The sequence below is a fragment of the Mandrillus leucophaeus genome, unplaced genomic scaffold, assembly GCF_000951045.1.
Source record: "Mandrillus leucophaeus isolate KB7577 unplaced genomic scaffold, Mleu.le_1.0 Scaffold734, whole genome shotgun sequence".
In the NCBI taxonomy this organism is placed as follows: domain Eukaryota; kingdom Metazoa; phylum Chordata; class Mammalia; order Primates; family Cercopithecidae; genus Mandrillus; species Mandrillus leucophaeus.
The window spans coordinates 190,930-214,365 of record NW_012107964.1 but is presented as its reverse complement, the minus strand read 5'-3'; the positions used below and the strand labels follow the sequence as shown (position 1 = coordinate 214,365).

At 54.1% G+C, this 23,436-nt stretch overlaps 1 protein-coding gene across 1 annotated transcript in view; it reads left to right on the top strand.

Moving 5' to 3' along the window:
• Positions 1–23,436, top strand: part of OBSCN (obscurin, cytoskeletal calmodulin and titin-interacting RhoGEF) — a 164,854-nt gene that overhangs the window by 111,142 nt on the left and 30,276 nt on the right. Inside the window, 21 exon segments of the mRNA XM_011965740.1 lie at positions 151–1,021; positions 2,110–2,388; positions 6,824–6,902; positions 7,157–7,281; positions 7,551–7,748; positions 8,464–8,496; positions 8,767–8,865; positions 9,031–9,249; positions 9,740–9,800; positions 10,149–10,219; positions 10,937–11,059; positions 11,177–11,316; positions 11,867–12,067; positions 12,214–12,296; positions 12,777–12,950; positions 13,863–14,019; positions 14,420–14,536; positions 14,638–14,802; positions 15,009–15,167; positions 15,351–15,528; positions 16,066–16,179. Of these exon segments, the coding sequence (XP_011821130.1) occupies positions 151–1,021; positions 2,110–2,388; positions 6,824–6,902; positions 7,157–7,281; positions 7,551–7,748; positions 8,464–8,496; positions 8,767–8,865; positions 9,031–9,249; positions 9,740–9,800; positions 10,149–10,219; positions 10,937–11,059; positions 11,177–11,316; positions 11,867–12,067; positions 12,214–12,296; positions 12,777–12,950; positions 13,863–14,019; positions 14,420–14,536; positions 14,638–14,802; positions 15,009–15,167; positions 15,351–15,528; positions 16,066–16,179 (3,646 nt within the window).

Below are 23,436 nucleotides of genomic sequence, written 5' to 3'. Positions count from 1 at the left end.
GAAGCTAGTGTTGGTCCAACTGGTAGGAGGAAAAAGGGCATACTGGAGCAAGACCTGGAGCTGCCCCTGCCATGCGTTCCACACCAGTCGTGCCCAGTTCCTGGCCTCAGATTCCCTATCTCACCATGACGTCAGCCTCTGTGCCCACAGGTTGGGGCCCCAGCACCCCCCTCTGTGAAGCCACAGCAGCAGCAGGAGCCGCTGGCTGCTGTGCGCCCACCGCTGGGAGACCTGAGCACCAAAGACCTGGGTGATCCCTCAATGGACAAGGCAGCTGTGAAGATCCAGGCCGCCTTTAAGGGCTACAAGGTCCGGAAGGAGATGAAGCAGCAGGAAGGGCCTATGTTCTCCCACACATTTGGGGACACTGAGGCACAGGTAGGGGATGCCCTGCGGCTGGAGTGTGTTGTGGCCAGCAAGGCAGATGTGCGAGCCTGCTGGCTGAAGGATGGTGTGGAGCTGACCGACGGGCGGCACCATCACATCGACCAGCTTGGGGATGGCACCTGTTCTCTGCTGATCACTGGCCTGGGCCACGCTGATGCTGGCCACTACACCTGTCAGGTGAGCAACAAGTTTGGCCAGGTGGCCCACAGTGCCTGCGTGGTGGTCAGTGGGACAGAGAGTGAGGCCGAGAGCTCCTCTGGGGGTGAGCTGGACGATGCCTTCCGCCGGGCTGCCCGGCGGCTGCACCGGCTCTTCCGCACCAAAAGCCTGGCTGAGGTTTCAGACGAGGAGCTCTTCCTGAGTGCAGATGAGGGCCCTGCAGAGCCAGAGGAGCCTGCGGACTGGCAGACATACCGCGAAGATGAGCATTTCATTTGCATCCGTTTTGAGGCACTCACCGAGGCCCGCCAGGCAGTAACTCGCTTCCAGGAGATGTTTGCCACACTGGGCATTGGGGTGCAGATCAACCTGGTGGAGGAGGGACCTCGGAGGGTAGAGATGCGCATCAGCAAAGAGGCCCCCGCCCCTGTGGTGCCTCCAGAGCCATTGCCCAGCCTACTGACTTCTGATGCTGGTGAGTCTGCACACAGCCTCGGTCTGGGGTCACGAACCAGGGTGCAGAGGCAGGGAGAGGCAGGGGAGAAGGATCCAGAGTCTGCTGCAAGCTTAAGGGGTTACCCGTGCCCACCATTGGGTTCTTTGCAGGTGCAGCCCACTGAGGTGTGAAAAGCCCTGACTTTGAAGTTAAATAGAGCTGAATTTGAACTCCAACCCTGTCTCTTACTAACTATGTGCTTTGGGGGAAGCTGCTTAGCATCTCTGTGCCTCAGCTTTCACATCTGTGAAATGAGAATGGGAATGCAGTTCTACCTTGGTATACACAGAGGATGGATTTTAGAACCCTTAGGTGTACCCAAATCCACACATACTCAAGTCCCCAAATCAGCCCTGCAGAACCTATATATATGAAAAGTCAGCGCTATACAGGGTTTTGCATCCCACAGATGCTGTATTTTTTTATCCAGTTTGGTTGAAAAATATCCACACATAAGTGGACCCATGCAGTTCAAATGCATGTTGTTCAAAGGTCATTTGTGTTCACTCTCTAGAATTTTTTTAAAAGGAGACTCTGAAACCTGTATAAAATGCTGCACTCCTCATGGTCCAGTCTGCTACCATTTCCCATTCCAGCATCTAGGAGTAATTAAAAAGCCATTTCCTTATTTACTTGTATCTCTCTAGGAATGTTAAAGAGGGTAGGATGAATGACCCACAGTGTTATTTCTTGAAACTTCTCTCCAATTTTGAGCCTCTGCCTTGTTGCAAATCCCTCACCTGCTCCTCCTGGACTTACAGGCCACACAGTCTTTATCTTTGCTTTACCTCCCTTTTCCTCCCTGTTTCCAGCCCTTTATCGCCTTTGCCTCAGAGCAGCTTGGGAACCAAGCTGGCAAACAGAATTCTTAGAGAACAAGGAAGAGAGAGAAGCTTAGCAGGCAAAGATACCATTCTTTTTAGCTGTCAGGGTCTATGAACACTCCCATATGAATGATTGCTCTGTACATCATATGTGTCAAACCATTCATCTGGTGGCAACTTGCATGTATGTGGCAGCCGGACATGATCATTGTTCCCTGGGGCTAAATCACCCATCTATCCCAGCCCCGGTGTTCCTGACCGAGTTGCAGAACCAAGAAGTGCAGGATGGGTATCCTGTGAGCTTTGACTGTGTGGTGAGAGGTCAGCCCATGCCTAGTGTGCGTTGGTTCAAGGATGGGAAGTTGTTGGAGGAGGATGACCACTACATGATTAATGAAGACCAACAGGGTGGCCATCAGCTCATCATCACAGCCGTGGTGCCAGCAGACATGGGTGTCTACCGCTGCCTGGCTGAGAACAGCGTGGGTGTCTCCTCCACCAAGGCTGAGCTCCGTGTGGACTGTGAGTACTGCGTCTGGTTTGGTGTCTCCAGGGTGGGTGGTGTAGGGGCTCCTGAGTTGGTCTTGAGGATGATTCAGAGAGCATTCGTCTCAGGCCAGGCAGGATTTGGGGCCTCAGAGTCTTGTGGCTGATGGAAAGCTCTCTGGGAGCTAGGGCCAAGACAGGCCCCCAGTCTGGAGCCCCTTGGGGTAAGGGGTTGAGGGATCTCATCTCTGTGAGAGGCATCCTGGCTGGAACAGAGGCCCAGGAAGGTTTGGAAGTAGACCTCATGGAGTAAGGTGAGGGGGTCAAGAAGGGTGAGTCCAGCCTACCCCAACCACTCCCTTGAGGTCCCTTTTGAAGGCTGTCAGATGGCTTGATCAGGAAGCCTGTCAGGAGAAGCTCAAGGGCATGGTGAATGGTTCATGGCACTGTGACTGGAGGGCAGTGGTATAATCATAGCTCACTGTAACCTCAAACTCCTGGCCTCAAGTGATCCTCCTGCCTCAACAAAGTTTTTAAATTTTAATAAAGTACAATTTACCTACTTGTTCTTTGGTTGCTTGTGCTTTAGTTGTCATTTCTAAGAAATTATTGCCTAATCCAAGGTTATAAAGAGTTAAACACCTATGCCTATAGTAACTCATATATTTAGGTCTTTGGTCCATTTTGAGGTTTTTTTGTTTTGTTTTTTTGTTTTTTTGTTTTTTGTTTTGTATATGATACGAAGTAAGGGCCCAAGTTTGTTCTTTTAATGTGGATACCCAGTTGTCTCAGCACCATTTGTTGAAAAGACTATTTCACCATTGAATTGTCTTGGAATTCTTGTCAAAATATGATTTTCTCTAAATGTATGGGTTTATTTATGGACTCTAAATTCTGTTTCATTTATCTAAATTTCTTTCATTATGCCAGCACGACACTGTCCTGATTACAGTAGCTCTGTATTGGGTTTTGAAATTGGGACGGTAAGTCCTCCAACTTCCTTCTTTTTCAAGATTGTTTTGCCTATTCTGGGTGCCTTGCATTTTCATATGAATTTTAGGATCAGCTTATCTCTTTCTTCACAAAAATTCTCTAGGTATTTTTTAAAGATTTTTTTTAAAATAACTGGTTATGAGTAATTTGATTATGATGTTCTTTGGTGTACTTTTCTTCATGTTTGTTGAGGTTGGACTTTGTTGACCCTCTTAGAACTGTGGGTTTAGAGTTTTCATTAAGTTTGGAATTTCTGTGACCATTATTGCTTCAAATATTCTTTTCTTCAATTACGTATATATTAAGACGTATTATTATTATTTCTTCAAATATTCTTTTTTTCATTTACCTGTATATTAAGTCACATGGAGTGTGTACAGTTCACTAATGCTCTTTTCACTTAAAAAAATTCCTGTATCTTTCATTTTGCATAGTTTTTATTCATGCCTTTACGTCCACTGTCTTTTCTTCTGTAATATCCATCCTATTAATCTCATTCATTTTATTATTTGTCTCTATAAGTTCTACTTGAGTTTTTAAAAATATATTCTACATCTCTACTTAACCTTTTGAATGCAGAGAATACAATTCTAATACCTGTTTTCATGTCTCCTCTACCAGTTCTAACATCTGCGTCAGTTCTGGGTTGGTTTCAGTTGATTATTTCCTACTTTATGGGTCATCTTTTCCTGTCTCTTGGTATGTCTGGTGATCTTTGATTGAGTGCCTGACATTGTAAACTTTACCCTGTTAGGATATTTTGTATTTCTGCCGATCTTCTTGAGCTTTGTTCTGGGATACAGTGAAGATACTTGGATGCGATTTTATTCTTTGGGGCCTAGCTTTTATGATTTCTTTGGTGGCTCCAGAGCAGTGCTCAGTCTAGGGCTAATTATTTCCCACTGCTGAGGCAAGAACTTTCCTGAGTACTCTACTCAATGCCCTTTGAGTTAGGAATTTTTCTAGTCTGACTGGTAGAACCAGGAGCTATTCCTGGTACTGTTTCCTCTAATCCTTTCAGGTGGGTCTTTCCTCACATGCAAATGCTAATCAGTATTCTGCTGAGTCCTTGAGGCAGGTCCTTTCTCTGTACTGCTTTCTTTTCTCCAGCACTTTGTCTGTGAACTCTAGCTGCCTTAGTCTCCCAGGACTCTGAGCTCCATCTTCTCATCTCAAGGAGTCTGCTGGGACCTACCTCAGTTTCCCTTCCCTGAGTCTACAAATTCAAGGCAGGAAACTGGCGCAATCATAGGGCTCATCTTTGTTCCCCATGTTTAGGAAATCCCTGTCCTGGCCTGGTGCACTTTGGCTCATGACTGTAATCCCAGCATTTTTGGAGGCTTAGGCAGGAGCATCACTTGAGCCTAGAAGTTCACGACTAGCCTGGGCAACACAGTGAGACCCTGTCTCTACAAAAAAAATACAAAATAATTAGCCAGGCATGGGGCTGTACATCTGTAGTCCCAGCTGCTTGGGAAGCTAAGGCAAGAGGATCGCTTGAGCTGGGAGGTTGAGGCTGCAGTGAGCTATGATTGCACCACTGCACTCCAGCCTGGGTGACAGAGTGAGGCTCTGTCTCAAAAAAAAAAAAAAAAAGAAAAGAAAAGGAAAGTAGAGACATAGAATATATTTTTTTTAATTTTTTTTATCTCTCAAGATTTATTTTTCAGTTCTTTACTTTTTCCGTTAAGTTATTGGGGTACAGGTGGTATTTGGTTACATGAGTAAGCTCTTTAGTGGTGATTGGCGAGATTTTGAGGCACCCATCACCTGAGCAGTATACACTGCACCTTATTTGTAGTCTTTCATCCCTCGCCCCCACTCCCATGCTTCCCCCCAAGTCCCCAAAGTCCATTGTATCATTCTTATGCCTTTGCATCCTCATAGCTTGGCTCCCACTTATCAGTGAGAACATATGATGTTTGGTTTTCCATTGCTGAGTTACCTCACTTAGAATGATAGTCTCCAATCTCATCCAGGTCAGTGCAAATGCTGTTAATCCATTCCTTTTTATGGTTGTGTAGTATTCCATCCTATGTATATACCACAGTTACTTTATCCACTCGTTGATTGACGGGCATTTGAGGTTGGTTCCATGATTTTGCAGTTGTGAATTGTGCTGCTATAAACATGCGTATGCAAGTGTCTTTTTGAAATAATGACTTATTTTCCTCTGGGTAGATACCCAGTAGTGGGATTGCTGGAACAAATGGTAGTTCTACCTTTAGTCCTTTAAGGAATCTCCACACTGTTCCATAGTGGCTGTACTAGTTTACATTCCCAGCAGTAGTGTAGAAGTGTTTCCTGACCACTGCATCCACACCAACATCTACTGTTTTTTAATTTTTAAATTATGACCATCCTTGCAGGAGTTAGGTGGTATCACATTGTGGTTTTGATTTACATTTCCCTGATGATTAGTGATGTTGAGACAGAATATATTTTAAAAACCCAAGTAGAACTTCCAGAGATAAAAAATCCAATGGATAGGATTAATAGCAAGTAGAGAAGAAGATTATAAATTTATTACAGAAGAGGGCGGGCACGGTGGCTCACGCCTGTAATCCCAGCACTTTGGGAGGCCAAGGCGGGCGGATCATGAGGTCAGGAGATTGAGACCATCCTGACTAACACGGTGAAACCCCGTCTCTACTAAATATACAAAAAATTAGCTGGCATGGTGGCGGGCGCCTGTAGTCCCAGCTACTCGGGAGGCTGAGGCAATGGCATGAACCCGGGAGGCAGAGCTTGCAGTGAGCCGAGATCGTGCCACTGCATTCCAGCCTGGGCGACAGCGCAAGACTCTGTCTCAAAAAAAAAAAAAAAAAAATATATATATATACACACATATATATATATAAACAGAAGAAAAAAATACATCATTCAAGGACATGATAGAAAGAGGATGAGGGAGGTCTCTGGGGTCCCTTCTATAAGGGCAGTAATCCCATTCGTGGAAGTTCCACCCTCATCACCTAATCACCTCCCAAGGGCCCATCTCTTCATCCATAGGGGGTTAATATTTCAGCATATGGTCTTTGGGGGGCATCTCAACATTTAGTCCATAAAAGAGGGTAAGTCCAACCTCAGTCACTCCATCTTGACTAGAAACACAAGTCCTAGCTGTTTGAGACCTGTATCTTTTCATCCCATTATTCCCTAGTAGGATGGAACTGGAAGGTTCTACCACTATCACTGTTTCTTTTGAGGTCTCTGGATCATTCGTTATTAGTTTGTCGTGTCAAAGAGGCTTGTAGTTAGTTATAGGCCTTGAAGTATGGGGCTGGTAATAGCTGGGGGTGGAGAGGCTACAATGTCACTATTCCCCCTATGACTTCCTAGCTCCCAAATCTAAGTGGCTTCCAGGCAAGGCTCTGTAGTCAGGACCTCTGAGGGCCGAGGCCATCCTGGTACAGGAGCTCGTGCTGGGGCAGATGGGATGGCAGGCCTTGCTCCAGTTCCCCTCTTCCTTCCCCAGTGACAAGCACAGACTATGACACTGCAGCGGATGCCACGGAGACCTCATCCTACTTCAGTGCCCAAGGCTACTTGTCCAGGTAGGAGCTGCCAGAGGTGGGCTGTGCCCCACGGACTGACGTTGCAGGGCCTCTTGGGGAGTGATGCTGCTGGGTGAGGGCAGGGCTTGGTCTGACAGCGTCCAATCCTGGAGCCTTCCTCCAAGCCCTGGCGGTCTCTGTCAGCAAACAGGGGCTTCCAACGTCATCCATGCCTAAGCCCCTCAGCACCCCTCCCGCCTTGCTCCCCTCACTGCCCTACTTTCTGGCTGACCCCTTTTCTGTTCTCCTGCCAGCCGGGAGCAGGAGGGAACAGAGTCCACCACTGATGAGGGCCAGCTGCCCCAGGTGGTGGAGGAACTGAGAGACCTCCAGGTGGCCCCTGGCACACGCCTGGCCAAGTTCCAGCTCAAGGTGAAAGGTGAGAGGGAGAGGGAGTGGGGACACAGCTATGGCAGGATGGAGGCCAAGGAGCCGTGCCCCGTCAGCTACAATTGAAAGGAGACCCCAGCAACAGGGTCAGGCAGTCACTCTCCCTGCTGCCTGGGTGCTGGAGGCCGATACTCCATCACTGGTGGTGTGGGGGTGTTTGAGGGACCCTCTCTCCAGGCCTTCATCTGTCTCCCATCTGGAGGACACAGTGCCCGTGGGTGGTAGCCCAGGCTGACCACTCCCCCTCCCGTGGCCCAGGCTACCCTGCTCCCAGATTATACTGGTTCAAAGATGGCCAGCCCCTGACCGCATCTGCCCACATCCACATGACTGACAAGAAGACCCTGCACACCCTGGAGATCATCTCAGTCACTCGGGAGGACTCTGGCCAGTATGCGGCCTACATCAGCAATGCCATGGGTGCCGCCTACTCATCTGCCCGGCTGCTGGTTCGAGGTGGGTGCTCTGAGGGGCCGGGCAGAGACTTGGGCCCTGGGCAGCATCCTGGCCAGGGCTGACATCCCCTGCACACCTTGCCATATCAGGCCCTCAGCGGGGGTCCCTGGTACAAAGTGGCACAGGTGGCCAGAAGTTGGCCCTTCAGGGAGCGGGTGTGCAGCCCTCTGTCCTGACTAATGGGCAGGCTGGAGGTTGAAGTTGACCCAGGAAAGTGGGTAAACATTGAGGCTCTAGGTAAATCCACGCACAGCCAGAGCCAGTGTAGCTTGGGACTAGAGGACCCTACTTCCTTATTGTTCAAAAAGTTCTGAGCACTGAGAGTTCATTCCAAGTTTCACCCAAACCCGTCCTGCCACTGCTGCAACTTTCCCCAGCGTCCCCAGGTGTGAGTCCTCTGCTGCTCTGGGCAGCATTATTTGGTTGTGTGCTGGTTCCAGTGTGGGGCCACAGAGTCCGTGGCAGGGTGAGGGTGGGTGGTGGGGCATTGGGTCTGGTCCATGCAGCCTGTTGCCTCTGTCACCAGAGTGTGTAAGTTGCAGGGCTTCATGGCCCAGGTTTCAGGCAGGGGTTAGGACGTTTGCTTGGGGAGCAGCGCTGCCCTTGAGTTCCCTCACTGCAGGGGGTAGAACTGCTGGGCTCTCGCACAGCGCTGAGTAGGAGCCATGGCGGGGTCCTGTGTGTGCTAGGTGTCTGACTCTAGTGCCTCTTTCAGGCCCCGATGAGCCAGAAGAGAAGCCTGCATCAGGTGAGGCAGCCCCAGACGGGCAGGGAGAGGCCAGGTGGCCATGGGTGCTGAGGGCCTGACCCTAGGGCTGACCGCAGTGGAGGTGTGGGTGGCCATGGGCTGGCTCAGGGAGGGCGCACCTAGGAGACAGCCCGGCCGAGGGATCAGCGTGGTGCTGTCCAGGTGCTGGCTGTGGAGAGCCACCTGGGGGCCTGCAGACATCATCGGGGGCCAGGAAGCAGGTGGTAGGGACTGTGCCAAGGTCTCTGCCAGCCACCCTGTGCCCCCTAGATGTGCATGAGCAGCTGGTGCCACCCCGAATGCTGGAGAGGTTCACCCCCAAGAAAGTGAAGAAAGGCTCCAGTATCACCTTCTCCGTGAAGGTAGAAGGTAAGGCATTTCTTGTCCCCTGCTGTGGAAAGATCACCCCTGGGGGATGGGACAGAGGTGCCCCCTCCCCACTCACATCATCCTGAGGGAGGGCCACAGACAGGGCTCCACCTCCAGAGGCCCCGCTCCTGGCAGAGTGCACTTACCACCTCCTGCCCGCCCCAGGACGCCCGGCGCCCACCGTGCACTGGCTCAGGGAGGAGGCTGAGAGGGGTGTGCTGTGGATTGGCCCTGACACGCCAGGCTACACCATGGCCAGCTCTGCACAGCAGCATAGCCTGGTCCTGCTGGACGTGGGCCGGCAGCACCAGGGCACCTACACGTGCATTGCCAGCAACGCTGCCGGCCAGGCCCTCTGCTCCGCCAGCCTGCGTGTCTCGGGCCGTGAGTAGGGGGTGGGGGGGTGGAGGGCTGGGGCATGGGAGGTGGGCACTGGGTAGCTTTGGAGTCTCCTTGGGGCACACTGCCCATCACCACCATCTGGGCTGGGACCCTGTGGGACCCCCTCCTTCCTCTTCTTATTCTCTGACAGCACCAGGGAGACCCCAAGACGGGTCAGGCCCTGGTGGTGCTGGTGGTTTTGAGCCTCAGAGTCCCCTCTGGGCCCAGGACCCGTGGGTTCTGCACCGCCGGCTCCAGGGACTTTTCCTGAAGCCCCCTGCATCCTGGGCCTTGCTCAGCCCCTCTGAGGACAGGAGAACCCCTGTTCTCCTCCCATCACTGTTGGGGTGACCGCAGGCCAAGAGTGGGATGGGGAGGTGAGCTTGGGCACAGCCCCTGCTCAGGGCTTCGGAGGGACCCAGTCCAGATCTGGAATCAGACGTGCCGGGGTTGGGAGCACCGTCCTGATGGTTTGCCCGGTCCTCCCTGACAGTGTCTAAGGTGGAGGAGCAGGAGAAAGTGAAGGAAGCACTGATTTCCACTTTCCTGCAGGGGTAAGTGAGGGTTGCCCCTGGAGGCTGTTCCAGTCAGGGCCAGGGAGGATGCTCTAGGAGTGGGGGACGGGACAGCGCTGCCCCTGGGGAGAACACCTGTCCCAGAGCGTGTCCTGGCTCTGCCACATGCAGGCCGTGTGGTTTGGGCCAGCTCTCTTCCTTCTCTGCACCTCAGTTTCCCCATTGTAAAGCGAAGGCTTCTGTTGGGCCTCTCTGGTATGGAGCCCCTTTCTCTAGTATCTTGGTCTGTTGTCCCCAGACCCTCTTTTTGTCAGGAGCTTCTGCATAAGGACAGAGGGTGGTGGGGTCCAGCCCAGGCCTCTCAGGACACCCCCTTTGCCCGTTTAGGACCACACAAGCCGTCTCAGCACAGGGGTTGGAAACTGCGAGTTTTGCTGACCTTGGTGGGCAGAGGAAAGGTACAGTCAGGCTGGGTGCATGCCTGTGAGGGGCCAGGGTGATCCCCTGATGCTGGGATCAGGGAGGAGGCTGCCCGGGGGTGGCTCCAGGCCTCAGAGGGCCCTCCTGAGCAGCACAGCACTGAGACACCTGCTCACACAGCCAGGACCAACCCGTGCCTGGACTTCAGGCTTGATTAGTGTCGGAACCATGTCTGATCCCCATGGATCTGGGAGCCTGTGGGGTCCCTGGGCCAGCCCTGGGCACAGAGCTCACATCCAGCGGGCTGTGTAGATACCAGGGTCTGGGTAGAACTCCTAGGTGCTGGGCACTGAGAACAGAGGCAACACAGCCCCGCTTTGGACCCATGGCCCCTTCTGCAGCCTGATGCCCAGGTCTGGCCTTTGCTGACTCTGTCCCCAATGCCCCTCATCCACTGTCCACTGGCAGTCCCCACCGTGCCCTCTGTCTCTGGACATTCTCAGCCCCCTGGTCATGCCTCGGCTTGACACTCATGAGCCAGAGTGACTCCTCATCCTGGCCAGTTGCCACTGGCCTCCCGCCTTGCCAGCCACTGAGTCTCATCATCTCCCTGCTAGACATCAGCACCATGCGGGGGAGGCTTGGCTGTTTGTTCACCATTGGCTCCCAGGGCCCAAGATGGGCCTACAGCATGGGGTGCTTGGTACACATCTGAGGGGCACGCAGCAACCTGAGCAGAGTGTTTGTATCCCCAGGAGAGCCTCTGGCTGCCAAGGAGGCCCTCAGACACCTCTCCCTTGCTGAGGTGGGCACAGAGGAGTTCCTGCAGAAACTGACCTCCCAGATCACCGAGATGGTATCGGCCAAGATCACGCAGGGTGAGGGGCAGCGGCCCATGTGCCAGGGTCACTGGGATGTGTCCGGGGTGTTTGCCCTTCCCCTGAGCCCTGGAAAGCCAGAGGCAGGCCAGGGTGTCATGATCCTTGCACCCCCAGCCAAGCTGCAGGTGCCTGGAGGTGACAGCGATGATGACTCCAAGACACCATCTGCATCCCCCCGCCACGGCCGATCACGACCATCCTCCAGCATCCAGGAGTCTTCCTCAGAGTCAGAGGACGGCGACGCCCGAGGCGAGGTAGGCAGCTGGAATCCTCTGGGAGCAGGGCAGGGAGAGGCCCTGACCTTCCTGAAGAGAAGGTGAAGGGTGGGGAGGGGCTCAGGAGGCAGGACTCCCATGGGACTTTAGGGAGGTGGGACCCCAGCAAGTTGCAGGAACTGGTGAGAACAGGGTCTTCTCCACACGGCGTCCTGTGGAGATTTGCCTTCCTGGAGAGCCATTTGTTTAGTTCATTCATTCACTCCTTCATTCCTTCAAAGGAGAATGTGTCTCAGGCCTCCAGTGTACCAGGCACCCTGTTAGGGCTTGGAGTGGGTGTGGAGACGGGGAGAAGGTAAACAAGTAACTGAGTGTAGGCAGTCCAGGCCTGGAGACCCCAGGGCTGTGGTGACCTCTAGGGGTGGGGGTGGGGCAGGGGAGATCTCTCACATTCCTGCTGTTCTGTGTGGGACAGGAACCAGGCGTGTGCATGCTGACTGGGGATCCCTGCCCTGTGGCTCGGGATCTCGGCAGGCCCAGCTGGCACCTCCCAGGTCTCACCACTTTAGCACCCCCACCCCCCTCTCAGATCTTTGACATCTACGTGGTCACCGCCGATTACCTGCCCCTGGGGGCTGAGCAGGATGCCATCGCACTGCGGGAAGGCCAGTACGTGGAGGTCCTGGATGCAGCCCACCCACTGCGCTGGCTCGTCCGCACCAAGCCCACCAAGTCCAGCCCCTCACGGCAGGGCTGGGTATCACCAGCCTACCTGGACAGGAGGCTCAAGGTACCTGAATGGCCAGGCAGGAGGGGTCCTCAGGGGTCCTGGAGGCCCCTAGGAGGGGCGTCCCAATTTGAGGGGCGAGAGCCCAATCCCCACAGGGCAGGGCCAGAGTTCAGCACCCCGACCAGAATACTCCTGTCCCTCACCAGCTGTCACCTGAGTGGGGGGCTGCTGAGGCCCCTGAGTTCCCCGGGGAGGCCGTGTCTGAAGATGAATACAAGTCAAGGCTGAGGTGAGTGCCTGCTGGGCTGGAGGTGGTGGCACTGGCATCCCACTGACTGGACAGTCTTCCAAAGAAGCTGGCTGCTTGCCCTGGCTCTGGGTCCAGGCCCTAACCCTGGAGGTCTTGGGGTCATGGCTATGCTGATTCCTCTGCAGGGGCCTCTGAAACAGTGCTCCTGTGTGAGCCTATCAGGGACAGGTAGGGGCCAAGGACAGCAGAGCAGGCCCAGAGCTGCCTGGGTTCCCGCAGCTGCCCTCCCAGCCTTGTACTGGCAGGACCCATCTGGGTGGCTTCCTGGTGTTGGGACCGGCCTTGTCCGAGAGGGAGCCTCTCTCCACCTGCTCTCCCACTTCCTGTGAGCAGACGACAGGCTGCGCAGCAGGAGGCGCTCCCATTTAGCAGCTGAGGGAGCGGGAGCCTCGTGGCCCACAGTCCCTGCACGGGAAGCAGGAGCTCCGTGGTCCCTTATGGCGGCCCCCTCCTGCCCAGCTCTGTGATCCAGGAGTTGCTGAGTTCTGAGCAGGCCTTCGTGGAGGAGCTGCAGTTCCTGCAGAGCCACCACCTGCAGCACCTGGAGCGCTGCCCCCACGTGCCCGCAGCTGTGGCCAGCCAGAAGGCAGTCATCTTCCGCAATGTGCGGGACATCGGCCTCTTTCACAGCAGGTGGGTGGGTGGGGCCACACACACACACACACACACACACACACACACGTCCATGCATAGACGCACTGTAGGGCCAGGCCTCGTGCAGGTGGGTTGGAGCCAAGGAGGGAGAGAACCTGTGCTGACTTGATTTATCCCTCAGCGCACCTCCCCTCAGAAACCCAGACGTGTGTACCTGGCTTACTCATGGGAAGGCCTGCAGTGCACCAACAGCTAACTGGCATGTGTGCAGGCCCACTTGCATGCACACCCTCACACGTGCGCACACATGAACACACACGTGTACAGATGCAGCCTTTAACACCATATACCCATGTGCATGGCACATGTGCACATCTGTAAATGCACACACATGCACACAGTACACACATACACCCATATACATGTGTACATCACCTGTGTGCCCACAGTGCATACCTAAAGACGTGCGTACACGTATATGCCTGTGTACATGTATGCATGTTATACACATGGACACACATATGTACATGTCTCCACACTATTTTTGCACACCTATGCATATGCACTTCTGCACATATGTGCACACCCAGCATGTACATGCACATCCTTTCATCTTAACACTTGAATACATGCACACATGCATATAACACAGCATCTCCTTCCCCCACCATCTGCCTGTGTATGCAGCCACATGTGCTCATACACATTTACATGCCTCCACAAATGTGCATGCCCACATACATGTACACATGTAATATTCCTGTGAGCTTTCATACACGGCACACAAGCACTTCTTTGCATGCCCACACATGTCTGCATGCATACTCTCACAAACCCCAGGAGCCACAGGCCCCAGCCCTTGTGCAGGGCCAGCTTCCTCCCAGAGGTGAGGGCTCAGGGCCAGGCTATGGGGCTCAGGCTGAGTCCTGATGCCATCCCCCTTCACAGCAGCTTCCTGCAGGAGCTGCAGCAATGCGACACAGACGACGACGTGGCCATGTGCTTCATCAAGAACCAGCCAGCCTTTGAGCAGTACCTGGAGTTCCTGGTGGGGCGCGTGCAGGCTGAGTCGGTGGTCGTCAGCACGGCCATCCAGGAGTTCTACAAGGTGCCCATGCCTGAGCTCATGGACTCCTGAACCTCAGTGCCTGCCCTTGGCTCCCTCTGAAGGCTCACTGAGCCCAGGCATCCTCCAAGGTTCATCCTGGCCTGCCCACATCAGAACCTGCGTTCATCCCCGACCTTGCCACTGCCCACAGCCTCCCTGCGGCCCCCTTGGGCCTCAGTTCAGAAATGCGGGTGGAGTTGCTTCTGCAGCCCTGTGCTCCTGGGCAGGCCACTTCAGCAGCCCAAGTCCTGTGCTTGTCACCTGTCAGTAGGTGATGACAGCTGTCACCTGGAGTGCAGGTTGTGTGTGCACCCTGGGGACCCACCCTCCAGCTCTCAGGGACACAGCCATCGGGGGCCTTGCATTCCTGCCCTAAAATCCACCCTCCTGGTTCCCACAGAAATATGCGGAGGAGGCCCTGTCAGCAGGGGACCCCTCTCAGCCCCCGCCACCACCTCTGCAGCACTACCTGGAGCAGCCGGTGGAGCGGGTGCAGCGATACCAGGGCTTGCTGAAGGTGGGCACCACCTCCCCTGCCCCACCTCCTCTGCCCAGGCTGGGTCTTTTGGGGTCCAGCCTGTGGAGCAGTCTGAACCCTGACCTTCGCCCCGGCCCCAGGAGCTGATCCGCAACAAGGCGCGAAACAGACAGAACTGCGCGCTGCTGGAGCAGGCCTACGCCGTGGTGTCTGCCCTGCCGCAGCGCGCCGAGAACAAGCTGCACGTGTCCCTCATGGAGAAGTACCCGGGCACCCTGGAGGCCCTGGGCGAGCCCATCCGCCAGGTTGGGGAGGGGCAGGGGCCGGGGCCGGGAGATGCGTGTGAGGTGGGTGGATATTGGGGTGTTGGGGGCTTGCATCTGGGGCTGCCAGGAAGTGGGGGTGTGTGCATGAGTTGGGCAGGGCACTGGGTACTTGGGTGGCTGTGGGGTCTGCACCTCTGAGCAGTCTGGCCCAACACAGGCTGACCACAGTCCACACCCTCCCCCAGGGCCACTTCATCGTGTGGGAGGGTGCGCCAGGGGCCCGAATGCCCTGGAAGGGCCACAACCGTCACGTGTTCCTCTTCCGCAACCACCTGGTAATCTGCAAGCCCCGGCGAGACTCCCGCACCGATACCTTCAGCTACGTGTTCCGGAACATGATGAAGGTCTGTGGGCTCCTGGCTGCTGGGCGTGGCTCCCTGTCCCTCAGCTCCGGGGTGGATGCCGGTGGCCACGCCTGCAGCCGCTGGTCCAGGGTGGCCTGAATGTTTCCTCATCGAGTCCCACATCTGTTGAGGATGGTCAGCCCGTGTCCCCATCCCTGTGCTGACACCCTCCCCTACCCACAGCTGAGCAGCATCGACCTGAATGACCAGGTGGAGGGGGATGACCGTGCCTTTGAGGTGTGGCAGGAGCGCGAGGACTCGGTGCGCAAGTACCTGCTGCAGGCACGGACAGCCATTATCAAGAACTCGTGGGTGAAGGAGATCTGTGGCATCCAGCAGCGTCTGGCCCTGCCTGTGTGGCGTGAGTGTCCACCTCCCCGGGGGCCCAGGTGGCTGAGCCAGGATGGGGCACCCAAGCCTGTTCCTGCAGCCGCACAGGTCCCTACCTGGTTGGGTGTGAGGGGTGGGCTCGTTCCTAGGACAAATGGCTCAACCAGCCTGTGGCATGTGATGGCTACAGCCTCATGGGGAGCCCCTGGGCTGGGTGTTGGATTGGCCCTGACCCAAGGTCGGGGATACCATGAGGGCCCCAAGCTCAAGGCACCCACCCAGATCATGTCAGGGGCTGTGAAGGGTCTGGCAGCCCAGGGTCTGCTTCCTCAACTAGAACAGAATCTTCCCCCGAGCCCCCACTGCTCTCTGTTTAACACACACCTGCCTCACTCACCTGACTCTGGATGGGGACCTTGGATGAGGGGCGACAAAGGACAGTCCCCATAGTGGCCACACCATCGGATGTGGGGCTCGTGGTGCAAGGCAGATGACCTGCCAGGTGCACCTGGGGGTGCCGCAGCCCAATGTCCCCCCACAGAGTACTCAGGGCTGTGTGTGTCCTCAGGGCCCCCGGACTTTGAAGAGGAGCTGGCTGACTGCACAGCCGAGCTGGGTGAGACAGTCAAGCTGGCCTGCCGCGTGACAGGCACACCCAAGCCTGTCATCAGCTGGTACAAAGGTAAACCCCGGGGCCGGGGGCTGTGGCCTTCCTGTCCAAGATGCTGGCCCTGCAACAGAAAAGGGCCTCCTGAGAGAAACAGGCTGTGAGGGCTGGGGACCCAGTATGGGATTTGGCCGGGAGCCTGGGGCACGAAGGACAGGCCTCATATGTTCACTTGCCACCTGCCTTCCAAATCAAAGGCAGCATGGTTGGGGACACGGAGATGCCGAGACATGGAGAGGAGGGAGTTCAGTGAGGGGACTCGGCTCTGCAAAGCTGCTAGTCCCATAGTCAGGGCTGATTGCAGCCAAAGGGCCCAGGTTAAAGTAGCTGCTGGGAGAGCTACCTAGGGAAAGGTCCAGGTGGCACTAGGCATGAACTTCCAGTTGTCCCCTCCTGGGGGCATCATTTCTCCCAGTGACAGCATGTGATGACATGCACAGGGTGGTGCCAACCAGGTGCTTCCCTGGCTATGGTGTTCAGGGTTTTGCAGGCCCAGCCATGGAATCGTGGCTCACTGCTCTGTGGTGGGCCTTGGGCTCCAGCCCTTCTGGAAGCCAAGCTGATGCTGTATGGCCCAGGGACCCCCAGGAATCTCAGAAATCTCACAGTCAGCATAGATGATCCCATGTGGCCCAGGGCTCCCAAGGAGAACAGATGCTTTTACCAGGCAGGATATCCCAAGGGCCTGAGATCACCTCCTAGGAGCTGCAGACTTCTCCCTGGGGAGCTGTGCTGGAGCCATGTCGGGTTTGAGCAGCAGAGGGACACAGTTTGGCTCTGTCATCTGTCACCTTGGCTGTAATGCCAGGAACCTGCTGGGGAGGGCCAAGAGGGGACCTGGGACACCAGCCTGGGAGTCATCGTGCTGGAGCTGGGGACCCGGGCTCAGGGATGGCTGTGGATTCCAGGGGTGTGTTGAAGGCTGAGCTGGCCCGATTTGCTGATAGGGTGGCTGGCTATGGGGAAAGAGCTTGGCATCCAGATGTGCACACAGTTGGGGCTGGACATCCACCAGGGTGGTTCCGTTTGCAAAGGTAGAAGGCTGGGGAGAGGCACGGTGGTGTGCAGATGGGGCTGGGTGGGAGGAAGAAGCACCAGGCCTGGGAGGACCCTGCAGAGTCGAGGTGCCTGCAGTGATGCTGGCAGAGGGGCCGAGGGGTGGTCGGAGAAGTACAAGTAAGGCTCAGAAGAGGGATGTGGCCGGAGGCGACGAATGGGACGTTGTCAGCTCACAGAGCATCTGACCTGCCAGTTGATGCAGACGCAGAGTGCATGTGGAGGGGGTGAGGCCCAAGCACCCAGGCTTGAGAGCCCCCACTTCCAGAGTCTGCAGAAATGAGGGGACGCGAACCCAGGGGAAGGAGCGGCCAGGGAAGTGGGGGCCCAGGAAGCCAGCCAGGGAGAGGCCAGCAGGGAGTGGGCAGGGGCATCCAGGGCTGCCAGGGTCCCCATTCTACCCTTCACACATGTGCAAGTCAGCCTGTCACGGTTTACACACATACACATTACACACACTTGTACACACATGTACGTAGAGACACATACAGAGATACATGCTATGCACTCATGCATATGTACATACACACCCCATATATATGCATTACACACACATATACATTAACACTATATATGTAATATACATAGATGTACACCACACATACAGATACTACACATACATGCATAGTATACAATACATATACACAAATACATACCATACACATGAATATGTACATAGATACACATTATACAGGTACACATACATGCACACACACCACATGCACATGCATCATGCACAAGTGCACACTACATGTGCCTATACAACTACATAGATATATACACAGATACATGCAAACATGCACTATACACATAGATACATGCACATTACACACACAAGTACATACTTCACATATGCACACACATTTTATACATAGCTACACGTACATGTATGCACACACTACACATATATAAATATACATATTAGAGACCACACATATGTGCACACGTAGATAATACTGCACACATATACATATGTACACAGCCACATACCATACACAATACACATGCACAGATACATGCAACACAAATGCATGCTACACACATAGACACCATATATTTATATTCATAAATACTACACACTCGTCTGCATGCATACATACACAGTACACATATATACACATAGACCCACCATACACATAGGTACACACAAGCATACGTACTACACACATATCTGCATGTAAACATGCACAAATGCTACATATACACATATATACATGTATAGTTATTTGCACACACACAGAAGACACAAGACGTCCAAGACAGAAATGATTCATCATCAACATGAGGCAGCAGCCAGAACAGGCTCTTGCCACAACTCTCAGGGGTAGTGTGGGAGAAACCTGCACATGCATGTGCTGCACCATGGATTTCAGGGGCTGCATCTTATCACCTTGGGTGTCTCCAGGGAGGGAGGCATCTCTGCTCCACTGTCCTGGAATGTCTGCTTGTGTGAGCACTGCTGTCTGGAGCATCTGGGCTGCAGGAGCTGGCCAACCATGGGGCATTGTGCCCCAAGAGACCCAGCTCCACCCTATTTCCACAGGCTCCAGCCGCTCGGGGATTTTCCCACACTTGTGCCCAGCCCTCAGCCATCCTGGCTAATCTGACTGACGCTGGCTGGTATGCCGTCCTTCCAGTCTAACTCAGGCTGCATTTAATCAAGCCTCCCAGCAGGGGAGATGCCAACCTGTGGGACTGCCCTGGACCACCCCAAGGCAACAGCCGCCACGTGTGTGGCTCCCACACGGGAAGTCTTGAGAACACAGTTATTGTTTACAATTTGGGGACTCCTAGGAAGGCACACATCAGTACTGACTGATGGTACTTCCCAGATGACCCCCCAGGGGGTCACCTAGGCTGTCAGGTTAACCTCATCTGGCCTGGCTGACTGGCCTCCAAGCCCCCAGTTCAGTCCTTATAACCTAGTGCTGTCCTGGTGTTGCAGGCACCATCCGGGCACTCAGCCCTTCCTGTTCTCCCTGTCCACAGCAGCTGGGCCCGCAGGTCTGCCCATGACTGAGGACGGGGCTGGAGAGAAAGGACTCTAGGGAGTTTTGCCTGGGTGTGTTGGGAGGGGCCATCCCGGTGTCCACTGGTGAGAGCTGATGAACACAATGGCTTGGAGGGCTGCCCTGGGATACTTCTGGAGGAAGGCTCGGATGGGTCATTAACGCCTGCTCCCTGGGGTCTTAGGAGCTTCCCTCCTGCCACCTGTCCAGACCTCTCCTCCGGGAGGTTAGGTTCAAGAGGAACAAAATCTTTTTTATCAAAGCCTGCCAGAAGCCAGTTGAATGCCCTGAGCCCCGCTCCCTTTGGACCAGGCTGCCACCGAGGGTTGGTCATGGCAGAGCCTGGGTTTCCCTGTGGATGGAGGCCCTCCCCTTTCCCTCGCTTTCTAACCACCAGTAGGCAGCTTGCACGAGAGAGCTCCTCTCTGGGGACAGCTGCCCTTGGTGACTGGACTGCCTTCCAAAGGTCTGTAGGGCAAGAGGAGGTGGGCACAGTCAGACTGCCATCCCCTTGCTGAGTGGCTCTTGTGGTAGATGTCATAGGACATCAAACTGCAGGGGGTGTGCGTGGCACACGCCTTCATGGTGTGGCTGGAGACCCAAAGCAGCTTCATAGCAGGTAGGCCTCCACAGAGAGCCTGGAGAGGGACAGCTGGCCTAGGGGCCATGGAGAACATTCCCCTTGGCCCTCCGCAGGTTCGCTGAACAATCAGCTTGCAAAAGGCAAACAGATAGGAGGAAAGGCAGACACATTTATTGAATGTGTAGACACTGGATCCTTCAGAATGAAGACCAAAGACCCAGAAGAAGCTGTCTATTTTAATGCTTAGGTTGCATAAAGTATGGACAACTGTGCTGAAATAGGATTGGGTAAATAGGGTTGGATCTAGTGAGAACAGACTGAGTGGGGACCTCCTGCTATGCCTGTGTGTCTGGATTCTTCTTGGCCTTCTGAGCAGTGTCCTTTCCTTCTGAGTGAGAAGCAGGACCCTTGCTGGAATGGGGGTCTTGGATCTACAGCCAAACAAGGTAGGTCCGATCATTTCTTCATGGCCAAGTTTTACACAGAAAGATGGAGAGAAAATTGGAGTCCTATTTTTAGGCTTTGTGGCTGGCTTTAGAGAAAAAGGTGTTCTGGTTTCTATGACCCGCCTTGGGGAAGAGGGATTCTAGTTTCTATGGAAGCCTGGGAGGAGAATGAGGGGCTAGAGACAGGAGGGGAGGAGAAGGTCAGAGAGATAATTTTGCTTCTGTGGCTGCTTGGGAGGCCCTCATTTTGGGGTCTTGTTTTCTGAACCCCAACACTGGGTTCATAGGAGCAGTCTGCCAGGATGGAGAGTGGGTTCACCACATGCAATGTGTTCTCCTCTCCTGTAGGCTTGAGAATGTCTCTCCAGGATGTCCTCAGTCTGACATGTGATGTAGATTCTGCGTCTGTACCCTGCCTATGGTGGGGCTTAGTGATGTGGTGTCCTGGGGGCTCTGCACAGGAGCCTTGGCAGTCTGGCCAGGGTGTCCCCATCAGCAGCCTTGATTCACTTCATTGTTCATTGCCCCAGGAAGAGGTGTCTTTAACCTGCCAACCTATTTAAAATTATCTCTGAGCCTGGCATGGTGTCACATGCCTGTGATCTTGGCTGCTTGGCAGGCCATGGCAGGAGGAGTCCATGCACTCCCTGCCGTGTCCCCTCTGCCTTCCCTTGGGGGAGTCTGTCATCTCGGGGAAGTTGCTTGAGCCAGGAAAGGATCTGGTATAGAGGGGATGGAAGGGGTTAGAGGACAATGACAGAACAAGACACACCTCCGTGGCTCAGCCAACCATGGAGGTAGGACCCTGTCTCTACCGCAAACACATAGATCCCCTACTGTCACCCCCAGAAGAATGGAAGGCCAGCATGCTGGATGCAGGAGGCTGCTCCACAAGACACCCAAGCTGTGGCCATTCTTCCTGAGTGCGGGCTTGGTGCCCATCCTTTCCCCTCCGAACCAGCCAGAGCTAGATGGGCTGAGCCCTCTCCTGCCTCGCCCATTGTGGCTGCTGGTGGCCCTACCCGAGCACTCAGTTCAGGCATGAGTGTCCGTGGCTGTGGTCTGAACAGGGTCGGAGTCTTCCTTCAGATTCAGCACTGGCTCTGGCATTTATTGTGAAGTGGTTGAACTGAGGCTGAACCAGCAAAGTCCCTGGCAGGGACTGGAGAAAGAGCGCCAACCAAGGCACCGCCCAGGTGTCTGTATTTGGACCCACTCCTCAGTTCTCAGACTGCAACTACCTGCCTAGTTTCTCTCCTTAGCAGGGCAACAAAGTAGAGAAAGAGATCCACAGGGCCACTTCTTCTTTTCCTTCCACAAGGCCATGCCTCTGACAGTGTCACTTCCCTGTCTCCAAAATTGTAAATCAAAAACTGTGAAGGGCCCACAATTTTACCCCACTTGCAATCTTGCAAGCCAGCCTGCTAGCCAGATGTAGACAAAAGACACAAGACTCATGGGTCAGAGACAAAGACTTTTTACCAGCAGTGCCTCAGTGTCTCTCATCATTGCCCCCACCCGTTTCTGTGAGGAGGCGATGGAACCAGGTGTTAGTTGCATGCAGGGGTTGCCCCACGAGAGAGAAATCTTGAATCTTAGGAGACTTGGAGCTCTTTTTATGGGGCTGCTGGTACATCTGCCCATGCTTCACTCCAGAGATAGTGGATGACTTCCTACCCTGGGATGCAGAAATGTCTCCCAGGAAAGGAATGGAAGGGTTTTGTCTCTGTTGCCCTGGAACACAGCCAGGCAGACGGGCATCTTCTGCTTCACTCTCCTTACTTTCTACTTTACTCTTTTCTTCTTCTTCTATTCTAAACCTGGCTGTGAGTGCCTTTGCTCAGAGGGTTGAAATGTGGAATCTGAATTCCAGGGAGAATTGTTTTCTCACAGCAAGATGAGGACAGAGCTGCTGGTAGCATGGCGGCCCTGACTGCTGGTAGCTTTGGGGGAGAGAAATGGAGCCTAGGGGATGGGCTTAGTGGGGATGGGAAGAGATGCCCTGGAGGATGTGAGCACAGCTCATTTCTGGAGTTACCATAAAGGGGTGCAGAGATCTGAGGTGGTAACTAGAAGGTTTTTGAAAAAAATTAAAGATTATTTCTGAGCTGGGTGGGGTCGCTCACACCTATAGTCCCAGCTACTCAGGAGGCCAAGGGGGGAGGATCGCTTGAGCCCAGAAGTTTGAGACCAGCATGGGCAACAGAGTGAGGCCCTGTTGCTACAAAAAGTTAAAAAAATTAGCCAGGCATGGTGGCGCACCTGAGGCGGGAGAATCACTTGCGCCCAGAAGGTCGAGGCTGCAGTGAGCTGTGATCGCCCCACTGCACTCCAGCCTGGGCAACAGAGCAAGACTCCATCTCTACAAATATATATGTGTATGTGTGTACACGTGTATGTGTGTATAATGTTTATATATATGTGTGTGTATATATATAATATATATCTCTTATAGTTCTATACAAATCATAAGTTAGTGCTGGTTGTGACCTTTGTGATTTAAGCAATCTGTGGGGCACACCCGACACTATTGGAATGTGAATCGATGCTGTTTTATATATTTAGACATTATGTGGGAAGGAGTTCTCCACAGTGAGAGGCCGTGCCTTCTGGTCCCTCACCTGGGAAGGAAGCATGCCTTGGCCAGAGAGGTGTAGTCAGTTGTGTGTTCATACCAAGGTGATTTACTTCACATTCTTCAGTCTTCAGATATTCGTATTAGAAGGCTGTGCATTTGGAGGCATGAGGATGTGGCCTGGGAGAGGAGAGTGGAGCTGGGGGTGAGACTTCGGGCTGCCGTGTTCTCCGCAGGAGCAGGTGCAGGGAAAGAAGGCATGGAGGGCTGTGGGCAGTGATTTTGAGAAGGGGCTGCAGGCCCTAGGCTGGGCAGGCAGGGGTGAAGAGGGGATCAAGGTGCTGTGAGCTGGGGTGCAGTCAGTGCGTTAGAGGTCCTCAGAACATTGCAGGACTGCTGAGAGCTGAGGTGACCAAGGACTCAGCTGCCCATAGAGGATGTCCTCTGTGGGGCTCAGGTCCCTTGGCCTGCCCCTGCCTCTAGCTAGTGTCCAAAGTGGACAGAGAAAGAGACAGACAGAGTGAGAGACAGAGACACAAAGAGACAGAAAGGCACAAAAGGCACAGACAGAAAAACAGACAGATAAAGACAGACGTGGAGTCA